This window comes from Narcine bancroftii, chromosome 1 (genome assembly GCF_036971445.1).
Source record: "Narcine bancroftii isolate sNarBan1 chromosome 1, sNarBan1.hap1, whole genome shotgun sequence".
Taxonomy (NCBI): Eukaryota; Metazoa; Chordata; class Chondrichthyes; order Torpediniformes; family Narcinidae; genus Narcine; species Narcine bancroftii.
This window is the reverse complement of record NC_091469.1, coordinates 23,248,915-23,271,326: the sequence shown is the minus strand read 5'-3', so window position 1 is coordinate 23,271,326 and position 22,412 is coordinate 23,248,915. Positions and strand designations below refer to the sequence as shown.

At 39.6% G+C, this 22,412-nt stretch overlaps 1 protein-coding gene across 19 annotated transcripts in view; it reads right to left on the bottom strand.

Moving 5' to 3' along the window:
• pip5k1ba (phosphatidylinositol-4-phosphate 5-kinase, type I, beta a) overlaps window positions 1-22,412 on the bottom strand; it is a 200,238-nt gene that overhangs the window by 45,312 nt on the left and 132,514 nt on the right. For all 19 annotated transcript variants that reach the window (XM_069922227.1, XM_069922219.1, XM_069922100.1 and 16 more), the window contains 6 exons: window positions 20,529-20,646; window positions 18,245-18,397; window positions 14,912-15,211; window positions 7,841-8,052; window positions 4,609-4,692; window positions 3,414-3,462 (listed from right to left, as the gene is read on the bottom strand). In XM_069922227.1, coding sequence (XP_069778328.1) covers window positions 3,414-3,462; window positions 4,609-4,692; window positions 7,841-8,052; window positions 14,912-15,211; window positions 18,245-18,397; window positions 20,529-20,646 — 916 coding nt within the window. The remainder of the gene's footprint in view (window positions 1-3,413; window positions 3,463-4,608; window positions 4,693-7,840; window positions 8,053-14,911; window positions 15,212-18,244; window positions 18,398-20,528; window positions 20,647-22,412) is intronic.

Below are 22,412 nucleotides of genomic sequence, written 5' to 3'. Positions count from 1 at the left end.
GTAAAATTTCAGTGGTTCTCAACCTTTTTCTTTTCACTCAGATACCACTTTAAGTATTCCCTATGTCAATAAGTGCTCTGTGATTAGTGAGGGATTGCTTAAGGTGGTATGTGGATGGAAAGAAAAACTTTGTAAATCACTGTTTTAATCATACATAATTGACTCGTTATGTGCACAGTTTCATAACTCCAAAGGAAATGGGCCAATGACAATGTTTCTCAAGCAAAATAGTTCTGTTACAACTGGGTCCAGAGCAGTGAATCTCAACCTTCCCTTCCCACTCACATACCACCTTAAGCAATCCCTTACTAATCACAGAGCACCAATGGGATAGGGAATACTTAAAGTGGTATGTGAGTGGAAAGAAAAAGTTTGAGAACCACTGTTGAATATCTTCAATATTCACAATCAGAACATGGCTTAGAATGGAAAATTATGCAAGTTATTATTTTGGGGTACCGAAGAATAGGGGGAAAAAGTCTGTGGATAAATGGAATTGAGGCAGAGAATTTATTGAATCAGTTTATGGCTCATTTCTGCCCCTTCTTATGGTCTACTCTGGACATACTTTACAGTGTGGTGTAAATATAATGGCATTTTGTGTTAGTATTCCAATGTGTGATAAAATTATACCTCTTCAATGAATTCTCTCATCTAAATGGCTACCCTTGTCTATTGCTAGATAGGAGTTTTGGGATATGTAATTCTAGAAATTGTTATTAAATGATGTTCTTGTATTACATCAATAAATAACATTGTTCTCTTGTCAGAATGTATGAATTTCATTGTAACAAGGTGATATATACTGACAGAGAGGGCCATTTGAATTCTCCATTCCTCTCAACTATCCATCTGTGGTTACCTGCATTGCTCCAACAAAGGTTTTAAATGTACTCAAGAAACAACACCTGACCCACCACAGTACAGGCTTCCAAACCCATCCTTGAGTGGAATGCATGTATATTTCCAGTTTTTATATCCCTTTGGTAATTTCAGACAATGATTCTGCTTCATTTACACCTCCAGAACAACTCCCTGATTCTCTACTTGACCCATTACCATCCCAATATAGTTTAAATCCCTTTGCATCTTTCTTGTCACTGCCCTTCATCCTATTACTAGCCTTCCTTTTTGCACTACTTGCCACAACACTCTGCACCTTAAAATCCAAATCTCTTAATTGTAATAAATGGATATCTACCTGAAGCATCAACTTGATTCTCTCTCCACAGATGCTGCCTGACCAGCTGAGTATTTTCAGAATCTGCACACTACTTTTTTTTTAAAACCTCAACCTGAGAAAGATATTTCTCTCTCTAGACAATGATGGGAGTAAATTCCAAAATCTCAATCTCCCCCACTGAGTTATGTTTAGTTTAAAATTCAAGTCACCGTTTCTTGCATGATAATATGTAAGATCATCCGCTCTATACACCAACAAAGGCCACTTTGCCTGTGGTAGAAGCTGCACAATATGAACAGCCCAGAGAGGCAGGTAGAAACTTGGAATGCAATAGAAATGCTGATGGTTCAAATCACTTCCAACATGACCTCAGCAAACGGATTATTTGGTTACAATTGGGAAGAATTGAACCTGTTGTGTGTGTACATGATTGGTCATATGCAGTTCCTCATTTTTGTGCATCTTCAGGCTCAAAGTTCATGACAAATTCTCCTGGAAAGCCAGTAGTTTTCATAAATTATTGGAGACTCCTCACGAAGCCTAGAAAGTTCACATGCATGTCCAAATACTATTCCATTTGGCTTGCTGGTCGTGAAAATAGTAAGAGCAGTTCATAAACCTTGTGTGGCTAGTCGTTACATTATTGGACTGGGAGTCGAAACTTTGGCCCACTGAAACATATCATGGCAGCTGGGGAATTTAAATTCAAGTAATTAAATAAATCAGGAATTAAACATAATCTCTGTGGAGATAACAATAAAGCTGTCAGACTACTATAAAAACCCTCATGACCCATGGAGACTGAAATTTGCCCAGTCTGACCTATCAATGACCAGACCAAACAACCTGACTGATTCTGAACTGTTTGCTCAGTAGAGTAACAAATAAGGATGAACACTAAATGCCAGCTTTTCCAATGACATTTGCATCTCATGGACCAACATTTGAAAGAAAGCACTGATTAAATATTTAATGAATCCAGCAAAGGGTCTTTTCACTGGCACTTTTCAAGATAATAGCTCGTTATTATCAGGCAGCAAGGGAGGACAATCTGAACAATTAGAAGAAAACATCCTCACAAGTGACTATCACAAAGAGAACAAATTAAAAATAGCAAGAACATACAAATAGATACATAATTTGAAGAAATGTACTGCAATCCCATCTTGAAATTAAACAACTTGACTCTCTGCTTCTAAACATGAATCAATGTTTCACATGCGCCTTAATAATGAATCCATCAGGAAATTCAAGAGAAACTTCTAATGCAGAGTAATGAGAACTTAGATCTTTCACCAGCAAGGAGTGTTTGTAGTGAACAGATGCAAGAGCTAGCAGAATAAATACGGGAGAGAATAACGTAAGAAAAAGGAAATAATAGACCATCTGGTCAATTGAGCCTGCTCTGATTAATAACTCCTCTATTCTTCACAAATCTGTGTCTTAAATGCATTGAATGAGGCAGCCTTTATTTTTCATTGGGCATAGAATTCCACAGATTTATACTAAATGGCAGAAATTTTATCCCCTGAATTTTGAGAACATATCAACCCAATTAGAAATGTAGAGCATTACAAATGAGTTATAGAGAAAGGTTAAACAGATTAGAACTTTATTCCCTGGAGCGCAGAAGAATGAAGGGAGATTTGAGAGTTATACAAAATTACACCTCATTTACGGAATCAACCTGCTGAATCTCCTCTGCACCACCTTAAAAGCCAGTATATCCTTTCTGAAGAAATGAAAGGAGAATTTCACAAGGTACTCCAGGTATAGCCTCACCAGAACACTGTACAGGTACTCAGGTACAAGCAAGACCGCTCTGTTCTTAAATTCAATACATCTAGTAATTGACCTTCCCAATTACCTGCTGCACATGCAAACTAACATTTTCAATCCCTGCACAAACACTCCCAGGAGTTCAAGTATATGGTGATGAGGTGACATGAAGAAGAGTGGAAGGAGGTTCATGACCAATGAAGAACCCAGTCAGCCCAGAACACTCAGTAAATTAAAAATAATGCAATTATACATGGGACCCATTTGCGGAATAAGCTTGGAAATTTGTATCTCCTTCACAATTTGACACAATAATAAAATCTTCAGTATTTGGGGTACTTTCCCAGTTCCTATGGCTGCTTTCTTTGGGTCCCTGCTGTGAAGCACTTTTCCTAACTTAATTCTTTCAATTTGTCCTTTGGTCATAAAGATCAATGAAACGCACACCTACCCCATCATGAACGAGGGCTTTCCAGGAGTGCTCCAGCTTCTTGATGAACCTATTGAAGTAGGAAATAATCAAAAACATGAACTCACTGCACTCATGATTTGGATATAAATTGTGGAGAAGATTTAACATTGGAACATGGTAATTTACAAATATAAACGAACAATTAAAAAAAAACAGTTAGGTAAGCAAATCAAGGGGCAGAACAAGCTCCTCCTTCATGCTCTCAGTGAGCTTCAAATTGCTCAGTGACTAAACTTCCTGATCAGAAAACCTAACTTCGTTTAGCTTACAACTCACAGTGATGTCTCTGTCCCTATTATAGACATGAGAATGTTCTCCCTCTTGCCATACATAGAAGCCTCAGTGTCTGCTATTGTGGGCAGGTTTATGTACTGCCTCCTAATTTCCTACCTGATACAGCCACGGTATTAAAAGCACAGCAGATCTCCCTTATCCTTACAACTGATTTAACTAGATTTGAATTCTCACACATTTTGCTGAGAGACATGCATTGCACATCTCTCATACCAACATAATCAGCAATTTAGTTGAGTCATCCAGCCTGGGAACAGGTCATTTGGCCCAGCAAGTCTGTGCCAACCATCAAGCACCATTTATATCGACCCCATTCTGTTCCACCTATAATCCATTCAAACAGCCTACAGACCCAACCACTCACCCACAGGCTAGGGTCAGGTTACACTGGCCAACTAACCTCAATGTCTTTCAGAGGCCACAGGAGACTGGAGAATCTTCATGAAATTCACAAGAGAATGTGAAAATTGTGAACATGCAGTAATGAAGGCCAAGACTGAGCCAAGGTTGCCGGAGCTATCAGGCTACAGCTGTACAAGCTGTGCCTTGTTTCCGCCTCCAATTTGATGTCGAGGGGTATATTAAATAGAAACATTCAGTTTGACATTAGAGGCAACCCCTTTCCCCAGCTCCTTGTCACTTTTTTAAAATGTGTGCTTTCAAGAACTTAGATGTAAAATATTTAAAATCAAAGGTAAGAATATTTTTACTGCTATGTTGGTGTAAGGAGAGGAATGAAGTTTAATGTGAAACCTTCACTGGCACAACTGCTGAGTTCACCTTGTCACTTTCTCTTTGTGGAATCTTCTCGCAAGACTGAAGGGTCAATTTCAAACTAGAAATGTTTGCTCAGAGATAATTTTACTCAAACAGTCAATACCTGTAGGACTGTAGAATATCAATGATAGCCATGTAAAGGAGGACCCTCTCTCCTTTACTATTTTTAGCAGGTATGCCGCCCATTCTGGAAAAAGAACAACAAAGTGAGAAAATAAAAATGGCTTAAAACAATCAACAAGTGTAAAAGGAGAAATAAGGTAATGGAGGTGAGGCTGGGCAGGGGGTTGACAGTGGAGAGCACAATTAATTTCCAATCTTTCATCCACTCAATTAAATTTTAGTGAATATTAGACTCAGGGTGGATGAAAGTGACTTATTTTATGACTTTGGCTCAGGAGTCTTGGGAAGGCAGGTACATAAACCAGGAAAGCACATGAATAATTTATTTTTTTTAATTGATTTTTGATCTTCTAAATATAGATAGTACCTCAAAAGTCTTTTGCATTTACCATATTGAGACCCATTCCGATATCTTCCAACAATAAATTTGTTCAACATCATAACATAAAAATTAATATTCATGACTTTGACCCACACTGTATTTCCCCTTTACCCTGTCTTGGATAAATCGCTATTAATTTCTTCCCTTTGCTTGCTCTAGACCTGGCATAATCACTCTCTCCTGTGCACCTCCCTTGTTCTTTCCTCTATCCAGTTCAACTTATTTAACCCTCGTGTTAGATTGCACTAATCCCTCTCATCCAACACCATAGTGCCTGAAGATTCTTTTTTCTTTAAATTTAGATATATAGCATGGTAACAGGCCATTTTGGCCCATGAGTCCGTGCTGTCCAGTTACACTCAATTAACTTACACCACCAGCATGTTTCAAATGGTGGGAGGAAACCAGAGCCCTGGAGAAAACCCATGCAGATATGGGGAGAACATACAAACTCATTACAGGCAGCGTGGGATTCAAATCCTAGTCCCTGGCGCTACGTTGTGCTAACTGCTACACCAATCATGCTTCCCAATTTGGAGATTGGCCTCAAGTCAAACAAAGTAAAATTCTCATCCTCTTTTTCAGAACATCCCATTGACTCACCACCTTCCTAACTTTTAAATATTTAATTTGGCACATGCCATACACCACTTTCACTGGTTGAATCACTGTGACAGCCAATTTCAGTTATCTCCATCATCTCCTGCAGTCTTGTACCCTCCAAACTTCCAGCACTCCTCCATTTCTCACCTTTTGCACCTCTCAGATTTTAATTGTTCAATCATCAAAACCCTTGCCTTCAGCTTTGTCAAGGACTCAAGCTCTGATGTTCCCTTCCTAAACCTTCCAACCTTTTCCCTTCTTTGAGATGTTCTAAAAAACTTACAACTATGACCAAATTTTTGCTTATTTACCCAAAGCTCTCCTTAAATGGCTGCCAAGTATTCAATAATACCATGGCAGAGCACTGTACAATGTTGAGTGACATATAAACTAATTAATTGTTGTTCACTTTGCACACCCCCTATTCAGCCTACATGCATCTCTACAGTTACTCTCATCCACGTCCCATTCCAACATACTGCAGCAAATCCATGCTGTGTTCTTCAAGAGGATCCCAGTGCTGCAATCAGCCATATTTGATGTCTTTGTCTTTAAAGATCAATGTGAAACAGACAAACACACAAAGTCCTGAAGGTCAGGCAGCATCCATGGAAACCAATAAATAGTCGATGTTTTAGGCTGAAAACCCTTCATCAGGAAAGAAAGGTTTTACAGTCCATTGCTTCCCACAAATGCTGCCTGACCTACTGAGTTTCACCAGCACTTTGTGCAATGCTCTCATTTTTCAGCATCTGTAGACTTCTTGTTTAATGATTCAAAATAGACAGAGCCTCCTGCTCATTTCACTTTCTGGCTTCTTGTTTCTTCTATCACTCCCTATGTTTTAGATGCTCAACTTGGCATTGGTGAAACACTATTTCCACTGCTTGAATAACTATGACCAGCTCACTGTTGATGATTGGGTTTTGACCACCATCACCACTCACAATGGGATAGGTTAAGGCTCATGTGCTTTTATAATTTGAATTAAATGCAGCACAAAATTAGCTGTTCCTACATGGTGACAGGTTCAATTTAACAGAACAACCTATTTTTTCAAAACAGTAACTGTATGTTCTTACTAAATGGGTGATTGGGCTCAAGGTGCTGAATATTCTCCCCCACCCCCCCACCCCACCCATTCTTTGGACCCAATGACAGGGTGGCACATTCTTCCTTTAGATTTCTATTGTTTCTATCCATTAATTCAGGATACCCCAAGGTGCATCACAGCCTATTCCTTTGGAAGCATAGTCACAGTTGTACAGAATAAAGCAGCTGCCATAAAACACCAATCCTTTCTTAGTTGGATATTTTGTCCAGAATATGGAGAACTCCCTTGTTCTTTTTCATAGTGCTGTCTTGAGATTTTTTTCTACACACCATAAACAAATATAACTGCATTCAATACAATTGGGAACTTATTCATCATCCTAAAAGCTTACAAAACCATCAAAAGCCTTCAAATACTTAATCAGCAAAAGGATAATAGATTAAGAAAGCAGTGGGCTGCCAAGTAAGAGTTATTAAATAAATTAAAAATTTTAATTTATATTTTGAGATACAGCATGGCAACAGGTCATTCCAGCCCATGAGCTTGTGCTGCCCAAGTGCACAAATTGACCGACAAAACCTATGTACTTTTGAAGGGTAGGAGGAAACCGGAGCATCCGGAGGAAACCCATGCAGACCCAGGGAAAACAGACAAACTCTTTGCAGACAGCACCGGATTTGAACCCGGGTCGCTGGTGCTGTAATAGCGTGCACAAACCACTATGCTAAACATGCAGCTGTGAACTGTTTAGAGTGGAACAAAAGAAGGTAGGAGGAATAGGCTATTCAGTTCTTCTTGTTTGCCTGCCTCTCAATTGGACTCATCTGCCCAAGGCCTCAACTAAAAAGGTTACTCAGAGTTACAGAATCATACAGTAGAAGCACAGGCCCTTTAGCCTCCCACATCTGTGCCAACCTACCTAGACTAATCCTATTGACGAGTGCTTGGTCTGTGGCCTTAATGCCCTGGAAATTCTAGTGCATATTCTTCAATGTGTTGAGAGTCACTGGATTACTAATCCAGTAAAATTATGAGAGGATTACTCATTACTGTGCAATCTAATTGAAAGCAAAACAACCAACCACAAGCCCATAAATCACTTTCTAACACACCAGTTAATTTAAATTTGAGAATATTGACCAACTACTCTAGAACTATTTGGACACAACTTACGTTTCATCTGTTCCAACAGATTCCCCTGATTTTGTAACACCCTGTATAGATTCCAAGGCAGTGGAATACAACACCTTCTGCCCTGCTGTTCTCTTCCCATCCGGGGCAGTCTGAAGATTCTCCACCTCATTTTCTTTTTCTTTGCAAGCTAGGTCCAAGTTATGGATTCCCAACAGCAGGCTGTAATCCATGATTTTGAAACTTTCCAAAACCTGACGATACACAAGTTAACAACAAGTTCCTGTGTTATGAATCATTGGTATTTTCACATTATGTTGAACACATTTAGCCACAACCAAGCGTTAAAGGCATCCATAATAAAAGGAGAAAAGGCCATTCAACCTGAAGTGTTAATCTTGTTCCTTCCCATGGATGTAGCCTGACCTGTTGTGCATTTCCAATATTTTCACCATATATTTTAGATTTCCAGCTTCTGCAGTTTTCTTTTTTCTTTTCACTTATGCAATAATGGTATCAAATATACTGAAAACAAAATTTAAAAAATCTGCAGCATTTAATGGAGTGCTTGTCACAATGACCATTATTTATGTGATCACTTTAACATAGCAAATATCATATGATGTTTCTTGGAAGGATTATAAAGATTCAAGACTGAATCACTTAAGGAAATCACAGCAAAGGACCACAAGATTGATCAAAGAGGTAGGTTCTAGGAAATATTTTAAAAGAAAGCATCAAGGAGGGATTTCAAAAGGTGATAACTTGGTGGGGCTTGGACAGGTTAAAATGTTGGCAGCAGAATGAGCTGAGCTTGAGTTCATGAACAGTGCAAGATGAGAAGCTAGGAGAGTGATGGAACAGTCAAGAGGCACAAATGAATGAATAAACAGGTGAGCTGAAGGAGGCAGGCACTAACAGCTGCAATTTTAAGAAGGGCTGCTGTCAGATCCAAGAGGTGCTGGTGGTCTGAATGCAGGCTTTCATGAATGCCAGGCAAGATCAGCCGACACTTTTTCACGTCAGCTAGATTTTATAAGGACCATGGTGGCAGTTAGTGGAGTGGTTTGCACTTCCTGTCAGATGTGGGAAATCAGGAACAAGTCAGGAAACCCCAATGACCAAGCCTGCAGGAACTGTGTCCAGCCACAGCCCCTCTCAGTCTGCATAGATCAGATGGAGCGACAGTTGGACTTGCTGAGGAGCCTACAGGAGACAGAGGGAGTCATTGGTGCGAGTTTCAGTGAGCTGCTTTCAACAAAGATTCAGGTAGATGGATGGAGGGGCAGGCGGATAATATAGGAGTCCCCTGTGGCCATCTCCTTTTTCAATGAGTAAACAGTCTCTGAAATATTTGGGGGGGAGGGGGCGGAGGAGATTGCCTCTCACTAAAAATAATCCTAGCAATGAGATCACTGACACCACAAATAGCTCTGCTGTAAAACGGGGTATCAAGTGCAGAGCAACGGAGATAGCAGACTCTTTAGTCAGAGCACAGATGGTTCTGTGGCCATAAGAGTGATCCTTGGATTGGTGACTCCAGGGCCAGGGTCATGGATGTCTTAGACCAGGCTCAGTATATTCTGAAAGGGGAGAGTGAGCAGCCAGAGGCTACACTCTATATCAGTCCCAACAACGTGGGCAGAAAGAGAGAAAATGTCCTACAAAAAGAATTTAAGGAGCCAGGCAGAAAGTCAAAAGATAAGATCTCTCAGGTTGTCATCTCAGGATTACTGTCTCACATGCTATAGAGATAAGAAGTAGAAAGATAACGTACTTAAATACTTGGTGAAGAGATTGGTGCAGAAGGAGGGATTCCAATTCTTGGACTCTCTCACAGGGTACATGGGACTTGTACAAGGGAGATAGGTTGCACCTGAATTGGAGGGGCACCAATATCTTGGTGGGAATTGCTAGCATTACTTGAGATGATTTCAACTTGTTCGGCAGGAAGGTGGATCCAAAACATCAGGCTAGCAGGTGAGGAAGTGAGGCTAACTGAAATGTTAAAGTGAGCAAATTCAATAGGACAGGCAGGGAACAAGTCAAAGGAACATGACAGAAAATGAATGAAGAAAGGGTGAGGTGAAAAAATGAATTAAAAGAAAACTACTGGAAATTCCAGAAGGTTGAGCAACTTCAGTGGAGGGGGGGAAAAAAACCAGAGGTAACATTGTAGGCTGATTATCGTACATCAGAACCAACCAGTTCTGACACTGAATTCACTGTTGAAATGCAAGGACCAGAACAGGCCTTGTTGGAAGAAGAGAAACTGTTCCCAAGCTTACAATGGGCTTTTTTGGAACTGGGTGAATGAGTCCAAAGACGGGGGTCAGAGGGATCCTACGTTCCCAGCATCCTCCAGATGATGCTCCAATTCACTTGCAACTGCTCCAATTTAGTGGATAGCATTCAGTGCTCATGATGCGGTCTCTACAACATCAGCAAAATAAAATATAGGCTGGGTAATGGCTTTTCAGAACATCTTCATTCAATTTTCAAGGATGCCTGTCACTAACTCTCCATCACACTCCATTCTTGCCATAAGCCTCCTTCACTGTTTTGCTACCATGAACTTGAGAGGGTGATGGACAGAAGCTATAGGGAGACAGTCACACTCAAAAGGCAGGAGGCAGGTAACTGGGTGACCTTTAGGAATGGGAAGGGGAATAAGCAGTCAGTGCATTCCTATGGCTGATCTCCTCAACAATAAGTATATCATTTTGGATCCTGTTTGGGTGGCGGGGGGGGGGAAAGAGAGGGGAAACTATCGATCGGTCAGGTCTCTGGCAGTGTCTGGCCCTTTGGCGAAGAAAGGAAGGTGGGAGGAGAGGAGAGGTATAGTGATTGGAGATTCGATAATTAGGTAAATAGGTAAGAGGTTCTGTAAACAAGATCAGGACTCCTGGGTGGTATGTTACTTCCCAGGTGCCAGAGACATTTCCAGTCGAGTCCACAATATTCTCAAGCAGGAAGGGAAGCAGCCAGATGTCATGGCCCACATTGGTAGGAATGATAGAGAGGAATAGTGAAGAGATACTGAAAAGAGAATATAGGGAGTTAGGAAGAAAGCTGAGAAGCAAGACCTGGTGAGTGGTAATCTCGGGAATGCTGCCTGTGCCACGAGCCAATGATGGTAAGAACAGAAAGCTATAGAAGAAGATTTGGTGCAGAGGGCAGGAGTTCAGATTTGTGGATCATTGGGATATCTTCTGGGGATGGTATGACTCGTAGAAAAATGACAAACTGCACCTGAACTGGAGAGATCAGAATGTGAGGGCAGAGAGTTGGGCAGAAGGTGAAAAGGATGAGATAATGTGTTGTGGATTTCTGAGGAAGGAGAGGCAGCTTAAATGTGGTCATTTGGAGGGTTTGAAATGTGTCTATTTCAATGCAAAGAGCATTGAGAACAAAGGAGATGAACTTGGAGCATGGATCAATATGGGGAATTATGGTTTTGTGGCCATGGCTAACACAAGGACAGGATTGGCTGATGCAGATACCAGGTTTTAGATGTTTTCATAGGGATAGGATGGGAGGTTAAAAAAATGGGGCGGTGGAGAGTAGCATTCTGTTCAGGGTTGGTATCGCAGATACAAAAAGGGAAGATGCTGTGGAGGGAGTGTCTACTGAGTCAGTCTGGTTGGAAGTCAACAACAGGAAGGGAGCAGTCACTATATTGGGAACAGTCTATAGACCCCCCCAAAGAGCCCTCAGGACATTGAGGAACAGGGTGGCAGGCAGATTTTGGAATGAAGCAGATATTGTTGTTATGGGAGACTTTAATTTCCCAAATATTGATTGGCACCTCCTAACTGCAAGAGGGAGAGATGGGGCTGTATTTGTCAGGTGTGCCTCAGAAGGATTAATGACACAGTATTTGATCCAGCCGATGAAAGGAGAGGCCATACTGGATCAAGTAATGGGTAATAAACCTGGTCAGGTGACAGACCTCTTGGAAGGGGAACATTTTGTTGTTAATGACCACAACTCCCTGAGCTTTAGCATAGCCATGGACAAAGATAACAGCAAGCAAAAAGCATTTAATTGGGTAAGGGCTAATTATGATAATGATGAGGCAGCAACTAGGGAGAGTAAATTAGGAACAGATGTAATGTGAAGGATGTTTAAGAACCACTTGCGTGGGGTTCTAGATAGGTTTGTCCCATTGCGAAAGTAGAGAAAAGGAACCATGGTTGACAAACCAGGTGAGGCAGCTCATTAAGAAAGAAAGGAAGTCTACAAAGGATCATGAGAATTATTTGGTAGCCAGGACTAGGAGAGCTAGAAGAGGGCATGAGAAGGCCTTGGAAAACCCTAATACATTCTATGATTTCATGAAAAACAAAAGGATGACAAGAGTGAAGGTAGGGCCCTGTAACAATTAAGGAGGCAACATGTGCCTGGAGGCGGAGGAGGTTGGGGAGGGCCTAAATGAATACTTTGCTTCAGTATTCACAAGAGAAAAGAATCTTGGTCAAGATAAGGTCAGAATAGAACAAGTGTATGTGCTGGACCATGTTGAGATTAAAAAGAGGAAGTGCTGGATCTTCTTACAGAATTGGCTTGCCTGTAGGAAGTGGAGAGCAGTCGTGAACAGAAAGTATTCTGCCTCGAGGTCAGTGACTAGGGGAGTTCCACAGGGATCTGTTCTGGGACTCCTGCTCTCTTTGATTTTTATAAATGACCCGGACGAAGAAGTAGAGGGGTAGGTCAGTAAAACTGAATATATATTGAATATAAGATTATATATCTATGGATCTGCACAACATTATGGGCCAAAGGGCCTGTGCTGCAATGTTCTATGTTCCAACATCTTTCAGTTTTCTCAATTGTAATTTTTCAGTTTCCTCAATATGTAGAGGCAGCCAATCCACCACTCTATTGCAAGTTCCTTAATGTTTAAATGTACAGAGGAGATTATTACTCAAAAATAAATGGCGTTTGAAGAATAAAAATTCTTCACAATGTAGGCCATGTGTTGAAACTGGTTTCCAAAATTTAGATCCACTGAAGTCAAGAAAGCAGAGTTCAATGCACAAACATTGCTTGTTTATTGCTTACTATAAAAACTAACAATAAAAACCAACTTTGAGCCTTGTGTTCTGGCTGAACAAACATTTAAAATATGTGACGTCTTTTGCAGACCAAGATTAAACATTTTACCGTCAGCCTGATCATTCTTAACCTATTTTAAGAAGGCAAGCCACTACTTGAAGGTAAACAACATAACCCTCGACACACCCCCCCCTTCCCCTGACCTCAATTTCCAAGAACCTTCCCCTTGTCTTGTTTGCAGCTCTGTCTCATTTTGTACAAGTTATCTTTGTCAACTCAGTTATTAAAAAATGGTCACACTATATATCCTTTACATATTAAAATCTACCTGTTCCTATTCAACATGGTAAATCAATTATTCTGAAACATTCTTCACTTTCCAATTAGTTGCTTGAGCAAAATGAATGAAGCAAAGAATTTTGTCTCTCTTCAGCACAAGAGCAGAGAAATTCTCTTCAAAACCAGAAGTAGGATTGTCCCTCTATTCAGATGCATATTTTTATTTCCAAACACAGGACGTTTTCAGCTTTCAAGTCTAGGTTGGCTCCTAGAGCAAACCCACCAATCCCAGCAATCTTTACTCTGCCTGCGGTCTCTTCAATCATTCTTGAGCCTCTAAAAACTTTCAGGCATCAATGTAAAAGAAATCCAGATGAAAAATAATGAGGAAGCTATCTATCTTTGTTGCCAGGATTAAGTTTACAGGAAATAAGTGGGGGAATAGTACTAATAAGCTTGCTCCAGGAGCCAGCTGCAGGTTGTCTTCACCTCTGCCCACTGAAGTCAATGAAGCCAAAGATCCCTAGGGAATACAACCATGGGTCCATGATGAGCACACAAGAATTGCTACTGGAAATTTTCTATCAACACTTGCATCCAAGTTATGAATATAGAAGAACCAGCCTCAGCTGTAAGTGGAATTGGGACAGAGACAAAGTAACTCTCTGAGAACCATACAATTGTATTCACTGGCTGCAGAGGTGAGGCAAGACAACCAGTAATGGGACTATTGAACTGGAATAACAAATCTTAACAATTCACATTATGAAGCCTTCAGGACCGTGACCAACCATGTTCTGTAATGGCATTATCAATAGCCTGAGAACCCCACCCCCAATGGAAAGATTAGGATCAGAAGAGCAGTAAGATACTATGAGATAGGTACATGGAGCTGAGCAAAATGGAGGGTTATGCCATAGGGAAATTCTAGGCAGTTGTTAGAGCAGGTTATTAGTTCAGCACAATACTGTATTTATATTTTTTGTTATATTTCCTACTTTGCTGGAGCAACCGAAGCCCTTTAACCCTGAAGTCACTTTCAAACTGATGCAAGAGCAAGCTCAGTTCAAATTGAGGATATTTTGTTTTGCATGAGTTTGTTTCACAAACATTAGTTCAGGTCATCTTTGGCATAGCTTGGATGGAGTCCACACTTTGGCTAAGGTACTCTCAGACTTTTAATTATCAGGGGAATACTAGTCATAGGATCATGCATTATTGAAACAGCCAACTTGTCCACGTTGACCAATCGACGCTCTTCCAGAATAGTCCCATCTCCCAGCTCTTGGTCCATAGCCTTCTGTATGCAGGTGATTCAAATGTTCATCGAGAAGCATCTCAACTGCTGTCAGGCAGTACATTCCAGATTCTCTGAGTGAAGAAGGTTCCCCTTATAATCCATCTAAACCTTCCCCAAAACCAGTATCCTTTATTTTATCTACTTCTGAGATGGGAAAAAAAGTTTCCTGCACCTTGCAAGCCAATTTTCTATGATCGCTCTTTCTCTCTCTGATCACAGTGATATACTAGTAACTGCATTGCAATGCCTCCAAAGTATCTTTCTCAGAATATCTTCGTGCTCAAGGTTGAGGCTAACTGAGTTTTAAAATCTCTGTAACATCTCCTCTATCCCCTTTTTAGTTCAAAATCAGCATGCCATTAATTTTGATTATTTTTTGATATTTCAATACCTATTGTGCAGTGATTACTCAAGTTTCTTTAAATTTTATTTGGGAAAAATCTCAACAGCAAGTATTGAATTAAGGTTTCACGTACCCGGCAATCTCTCTGAAGTGTTTTGATCAATGCGTGATAGGTTTCAGCATCAAAAAAGAGTCCGTCTGGCATGTCCTGTATAAAATCCAAGTCTTTGAATGTAGGCATATCTTTCTCCCTTTCTCTCCTTGAGGCCCTGCGTTTGTACGTTGAGCCTTTCAGATCGTACTTCTGATGCATCCGCACAGAACACGGCAACACATTGTTCATAACCACAATTCTTATGTTAGTGCCTCCTGACTGCATGCAGTACAGTCCATAAAATTTTGGCAACAGTGTCCTGGGATTCTGGTTTAAATTCTGAAAGGTAAAGAAAAGCTCAGATTAAAACTGTTGCGTATGAATTTCCAAGCACTGCTATTTAATCCTTCCATTTCATGGTCAGAGGCCGTCTTGGCATTCGCCTGTCCATCATTTAAAATGATGTGACCAATTTCAGTCATCTACAGACAGCATACTAGACACAAACTTCTGATGTATTGCAATAATCACAAAATATTAGCTTTGAACCTTCTGCCTCACTGAGGGATTCTGGCTGAATTCCTGCCTGTGGAACAACAGTGGAGATTGGGCTCATTATTGAATCTGTTCATCTTATATATTAAACATGACATTTAGCAGCACACTGTTCCAATAAAACCCTTTCAAGCTTTCTCTCAATATTGTCTGGAATTGGATTTGGTTCAATACTCTGATGTTATTAAACACTTCTCCACGTTCAATGATCCATACTGCATCCACCCCTACACATCTCGAAATTTCAGTTTACTCAAAAATATTGCAGTTCTTTCATTAGTCAATCACCTACTTTGTAATCAGACATGAAATAAGGACTGTTGTGCATGTAGAATGTGAAACACACCTCAGAAAACTCTACCCAAAGGGCATCGATTAGAATGACTGGAATTTATGACTAATTCCTAAGCATGGAGCATTTATGACAGCTATTTGCTACATAATAAAAGTTGGGTGGCTCAGTAAGATGCTTCTGTTGGACAGGAGTAGGAATTTATGCTCGTCCTTGAAGAGACACATTCTGCAGTCCTTAACACTATCATGTGATTTTAAAACAAGAAATCAGACAAAAATTGCAAATGCTGGAATACAGAAAATACTGGAAACACTCAGCAGTTCAGATAGCACCTGTGAATGAGAAGTATTTCAATTTAGAGTTGAAGACCCTTCATCAAATCTGGTGCACTGCGCAGGTCTGCTGTTCCCCCGGAGTCTGTAACCCTTCATGGCCACTGTTGAGCACAGATGCCACCATCTTAGACTCAGACCCCGCTGTTGCAGGATTTTACTCTCAAGCAATATTGGCTCCCTAAGATGCTGTTTAAAGCCTCTATGGAGCTTCCAGCATTAGAACCATGCAGTTGGAGACGCTGTGTCTCCACTCTCCATTCTCCCAGGTCAGCGCTGCTGTTACAGCAGCTCCTGCAGCGAAGTGAATTTCGACTCATACGTCCATTGTACAACATGTATGACAATAATCTCACTATCATTATCCTCACCCCATCAGTTTTGATCAGAAAAGTTAACTGCTTTATTTTCCACAAATGTGTCCTGGCTTGCTGTGTGTTTCTAGGATTTTCTGTAAACAGTCACAGGTGTTTGCAGTTTCACTTAACAGCTGAGGGTAAAACCAAGATTGAGGATGAATAGCTGAACTCATGGAGAGAGAAGGTTCAATACTCTTCCCCTTGGACTGATGGTAGAATATGAATACAGAAAACCAAGAAAGAGTCCCATTTCTGAAAGTGTGCGTCTGAGCAGTGGGCAAGACTGGATGGTCACCTACACAGTTAACTGTTGACTGACCATCAAGATTGTAACAAGAACAGTACTGCTCCCCTTAGTGTGGACAGCAGTTAGCAACACCAACAAGGGCATGCAAACTGCAACAATTTAGGCACCTTTTTCATAGACACCATCATGGTTCAATTACACCAACTTAAAATGCTCTTGACTAGAAAACCTCTCAGGTGAATGTGGAAAAAAATAACTTTACAGAGGAAATAAGTGGCTTCATTTTTTACAGCATGGTTAAAAAGGTTTTATCACGGAAAAATCTAGTTTGGTAACTTTAAATGTTCATTAATTTTTAGGCATAACAGAATTCATTCAATACCCCACCCTCCCTCCACCGGTTTAATCAAAAGCACCCATCTATCAACAACTGCTCCCCTCCAATGCCAGAAGGCACTGAATATACTGAAGGAACTGCATTTGTTCTCTACAGAAGAAAGTTGCCGGAAGTTAGAATTAAAATTGGTTTTCTAAATAACAAAGGGGTTTGCAGTAAATAGGGAGAGATTGTTTCGGTTTGCAAGAGCTGGTAACTCATGGATAGATTTAAGATGATTAGTTTAAGAATCAGAGTTGGAATGAGGAGAATCAGCTGTACTGTCTGAAAGGGCAGTGGAAGCAGACTCAATGACAGTTTTCAGATGATTATTGGATAAATGGACAAAAATTTTCCAGTGCTGTGGGAAAGATCTTGGGCACACTACTAATTGGAGAGCTCTTTCAAATAGAAAAATTGACACGATGGGCTAAAAGGCCTTTGTGTGTTTAATCTGACTATTCATACCATTCAGAACTATATAACAGTACAGGAAGCCATTCAGATCTTCAAGTCTAAGCTCTTTCTCAAATAACTGCCCAGTCCCTCCTCCCTCCACCACGATACCCCATCAACAGCTAATATTTCCCATCCTCCCTTGTATCTCTATAATATCCACTTCACACATTTCTCTTGAGTAAGTTATTAAATCGGTTTCCAAAAGCATAACCAATATAAAATATCACACAAAATACAACTTCTTAATCCAATTCCATATTTTAAAATAATCTGTTAGATTATACATCCAACCATTTCTACAGAACAAAAAACAAACTGCTGGAGAACTCAGCGGCTCAGACAGCATCCATGCAAGGAAATGGAGAGTCAACACCCCTGATGACACCCATGAAGTAGGGTTACAGCATCGCTTGTCGACTGTCCATTTTCCTCCATGGATGCTGCCTAACCCACCGAGTTCCTCCAGCAGTTTGTTTTTTTGTCAAAGATTCCAGCATCTGCAGTCTTTCCTGTCTCCATTCCAACAGCAACTGCAGGAGGCCTTGCATCTTCTGAGTCTGCTTTGACGTTGAATGATGACTGACCTTGTGCTTCAAGCCACCCCCCCCCCCACAATTTGCATATCCAGCAAACCCCAAAATCTAATTATCATTTGCTCTACTATACTCAACAATTAAAATCCATATGCCACATCTGTCAAGGGATAAACAGCACAAGATTAAGAGAGCTTATATGTACTGCTGTCTTACCATATAGTAGCCTGGTAACAGCTTCTGTAAAAATTCCGCCTCCTTGTGCTGCACTGTTTTAATGATGAATTCATCGTCACTTGTGACATAAAATAAGGACCCACTCGCACCAGGATTGGAAAGCTCAATCAGTGGTTCATTGCACAAGGAAAACTGGTAAGGAAGAAGAGAATTTTAAAGGTATTAAAGATAAAACATTCACTCTGTAAATTTTGCAAACATCATTTTTCTTGATTGTTCAATCTCAAAGAATGAAGGATAAAATTTGTAGTTTCACCTATTTAATGCAAGCTGATCCAATAAAAAAGTGAAATTAAATCAATAAATACATTTTTAGACTACATTGTCGTGCAAATTCAGATATCTCATTTATAAAAAATATAGGCAAGATGAAATTGAAGCGTGCAAGATACTAATCTGGTTAGAAACTAGTGTTAGTTATTGCATGCTTAACAGATTTGTGTAACAAGTTCAAACAAAAAGATCACATCTGTATTGGCAATTAATTACTCCAGCATATGATGAGCATATGAAAAAAGACTTGGATAAAAACTGATTAAGGCTGCAGCTCTCCATCATCATAAAGAGCTTCCCACAGTGTGGCATATGGGTTGGTAGACTTGTCAGGGTGTTTTGATGCTGACCGGATGATGGACAGATACGCATTACACTGAAGCAGGGGTATCTCACAGGACTTTTGCACAACAGATCATTTGTGCTTCATGCGAGCTCAAATTTCCAATGTTGTCACTGGGAGCAGATGCCACATGCATTTCCTGAGTTAATAACCCAGAAGCAAAATGATGTTTAAACCGGTTATTCTGCAAAGCACTGAATACACATGGGATGCGACTGAGTCTTGAAAAAGGATTCTAGAATAATTTTTTTTTACTATCTCTCCCCATTAATGCTGCTTCCAGCATTTCATTTTTCGCTCAAGAATGCAGCATGTGTCGTTTTTGTGCTTCTATGTTAATTTTGTTCTTCTCTTCACAGATGCTTCCTGACTTGCTAAATATTTCTAGCATTCTCTCTCTTCGTCCTTTAATTTATGAGACCAAATTAAAAAAAATATAGAAAAGGAAAAATCAAATCAAGGACAAAGTTGAGAGAAAAGGACAAAGTGGATAAGACTTTAAAAAGTGTAAGATCTGAAACAACAACTTGTTGGAATTAGATTTTGTGGTTTTGTTATTCTGGGTGTAAGATTTGATTGGCATGACATTAACAATTATTAACATGTTAAAAGATTGCCCAAACTAATAATAATCAGCATCAGGTTTTTTTTTCCTCTGTTTAGTGAGCAAGTTCTTAAAAATTAATGAATGGTTGAGGAGGATGGACATAGTTAGTGAGGCTGGGAAAATAGCAGAGAAGATGGTGGAGATTTGTGGAAATACACGACTTGCCGGTTTCCTCTTCCACACTATGGATTTCACACCCTTTCTGTTTCTAATCATGAAAATAAGCAGCATCAGATGATGTTAGATTAAATGCATGGGAGGAAGTGCAAAGCTTTGCACTTCTAGAGCAATACACTATCTACACGAAAAAATAAATTTCAAAATAGAACATCTAATCACTTACTGATTTTGTTTGCATCTCCTTGAAAGTCCTATTCTTTAGGTAAAATTCCTTTTTCTTCCGACATTTAGAATTTATGTGCAGTGATCTCAACCCATCTCTTTTTTATTTATCCAGTTCAATTCAATTACTAAATGTGAATGCAGACAGACCACCCTCACATCACCTTCCTTCCTCAAAATAATTTCAAATGATTTATCCAGAAATGTTTAGCTTCTAAAATTCTCATATTTAATTTTCAAAATCTCAGCCGATATCTTCCAACCTCATAACAATTGATGGCAAGCACATCTCTCTAGCTCCAGACTCCTAAATACAGGCAGCTGTTGTCTTCAGCTACCAGAAGTCTCAAGCATCAAAATTCCCTTTGTACACTTCTACCTCCCCTACAAAATGCTTCTCAAAACCTACATCACATTAAACCTTTGGTCACTAATGCTGCAATTTTCTAAAATGGTCCACTATTAATTAATGCTCCTATGATGAACCTTGGAATGTGTAACCATTTTATGAAACTACAGAGAAGTAATTTGTTGTGGGTTTTATTTTGTATCCCTGTACCTTTTTTAAGGTAATAATGGTTAATTATTGGCCAGGAGTATGCCATACTCCTACACAACGCCTTGGAGAGCCACACCAACTTAAGCACAAGTTCTTTCTTATGAGCCCTTTCAAAATTATTGTAACAAAGGAAACTTACCAAATAATCATCAGGCTTTATATGAAAGAGTTCTCGGAAATAACGGAATGCCAATGGAGCATACGTTTTGAATCTGAAGTCGGGATATCGATGTGCTGGGGTCAGATTGCTTCCTTCACTGAAATCATGGTGAACAAATGATCTTCTAATTAGTCAAGTGCATTAAAATTAAATAAGTCAATAATTTTTACAAGAAAATTATTAATTAACTGAATGCGAATGCTTCTGGCAAGCGTGAAATTTATTGCTTAAGTTGTCCGCCAGAAGATAGTGACAGGTAAAAAAACTCTTAAATCCAGAGACTTGTGCTGGGTTCCAGATACTTACAATCTGGAAGATGGGTCACACATAATTTATGCAGTTTTTCTAAGTTTGTCAACAATATGGATTGTGAAGAGGAGATACAGTTTCAAGAGGACAGACAGGATAAGTGAACAGGCAAACACACGGTAGACAAAATACAATTTAAAAAAAAGTTTACCCACTTATGAAGGAAAAATATAAAGGCAAAATATTTTTTTTTAAATGATGTGTGATTGAAATTCAGAGGGGCTCTACGTCCTTGTACAGAATCAATTAAAACTGATACACTGGCCTTTACCCAAGGACACAAAGGCTTTTGCATTAAAATATTGCATGCCTGTCTAATTTCTCTTCCAATTAAACAACAGATTTACAATAGTGCAAAAAGCAAACTATTCAAAGAGCCCAGTGGGTCATTTAGCATCTGTGGAGACACAGGGAAAATCGTTGTTTCAGGCCAAGATCCTGCATCAGGACTGAGAGGGATGATGGGAAGATGAAGCCAGGTAAGAGAGGAAGAGGGGGAGATGGGTGATAGTTGGAAGTAAAGGGAAAAAAGGTACATGGAGCCAGGAAAGGGGAGAGTAAAGGTAGAGGAGACTCCTGCAAGAGAGTGATGAGTGGCAATCCAAAGAATAACATTGTTGCAATCTGGTGAGTAAGGAATGTAATAAGGTATAGGGTGGGAGAGGGGACATAGGTAAGGAGGGGGCGGGAGAGGCAGGGGAGGCATGAAGGGGCGAGGGAGGCAAGGAGGGGCGGCGGAGGCAAGGAGGGGCGCAAGTCGGAAGGAGGCGGTCTTCACCTAAAGCATGTGACTATCAGGTAATAGTTATATCTGATCATGCTCCTGTAGTTTTAGCTTTTAATTTTTCTGATATCCCTGACTTTAAAAGACAATGGAAATTTAGTACCTCTTTACAAAGAGATAAAGAATTTTAAAGCTTTTTGGAACAACAAATACAGTTTTTCTTTAATACAAATTCCTTGCTAACAATATCTCATTTGATTGTTTGGGATACTATGAAAGCCTGTTTGAGGGAACAAATTATTTCATACACAGTTAATCTTAGGAAAAAGTCTAATAAAGAAAGACTGGAATTGATTAATTAGATTAAGGAAATTGATTTTTTTTTTGTGCAAAATAAAGATCCAGAGTTATATAAAAAAAAGTTGAACTTAAAAATAAATTTGATTTTCTTTCTACATATTCTATTGAACAATAATTGTTGAGAAGTAAAGGTCATTTTTATATTCATGGTGAAAAGACTGGTAAGTTACTTGCAGGTCATTTGAAAGGTATTGCAGTTAAAAAAAAACAAATTAATGAAATTCGAATGAGAGATGGCACAATAATAACAGATCATTCTAACATTAATGAGACTTTCAAACAATTTTATTCTAGTCATTATACTTCTGAATTCAAGAATAATTTTACTTCAATGACAGAGTTTTGGAATGAATAAAATTACCCACCATATCTCAGGACAAGCGTACAAGGCTGGAGGAACCTATTTCTCAGGATGAAATCTCTATAGCTATCGCTTTTATGCAATTGGGTAAATCTCCAGGTCCAGATGG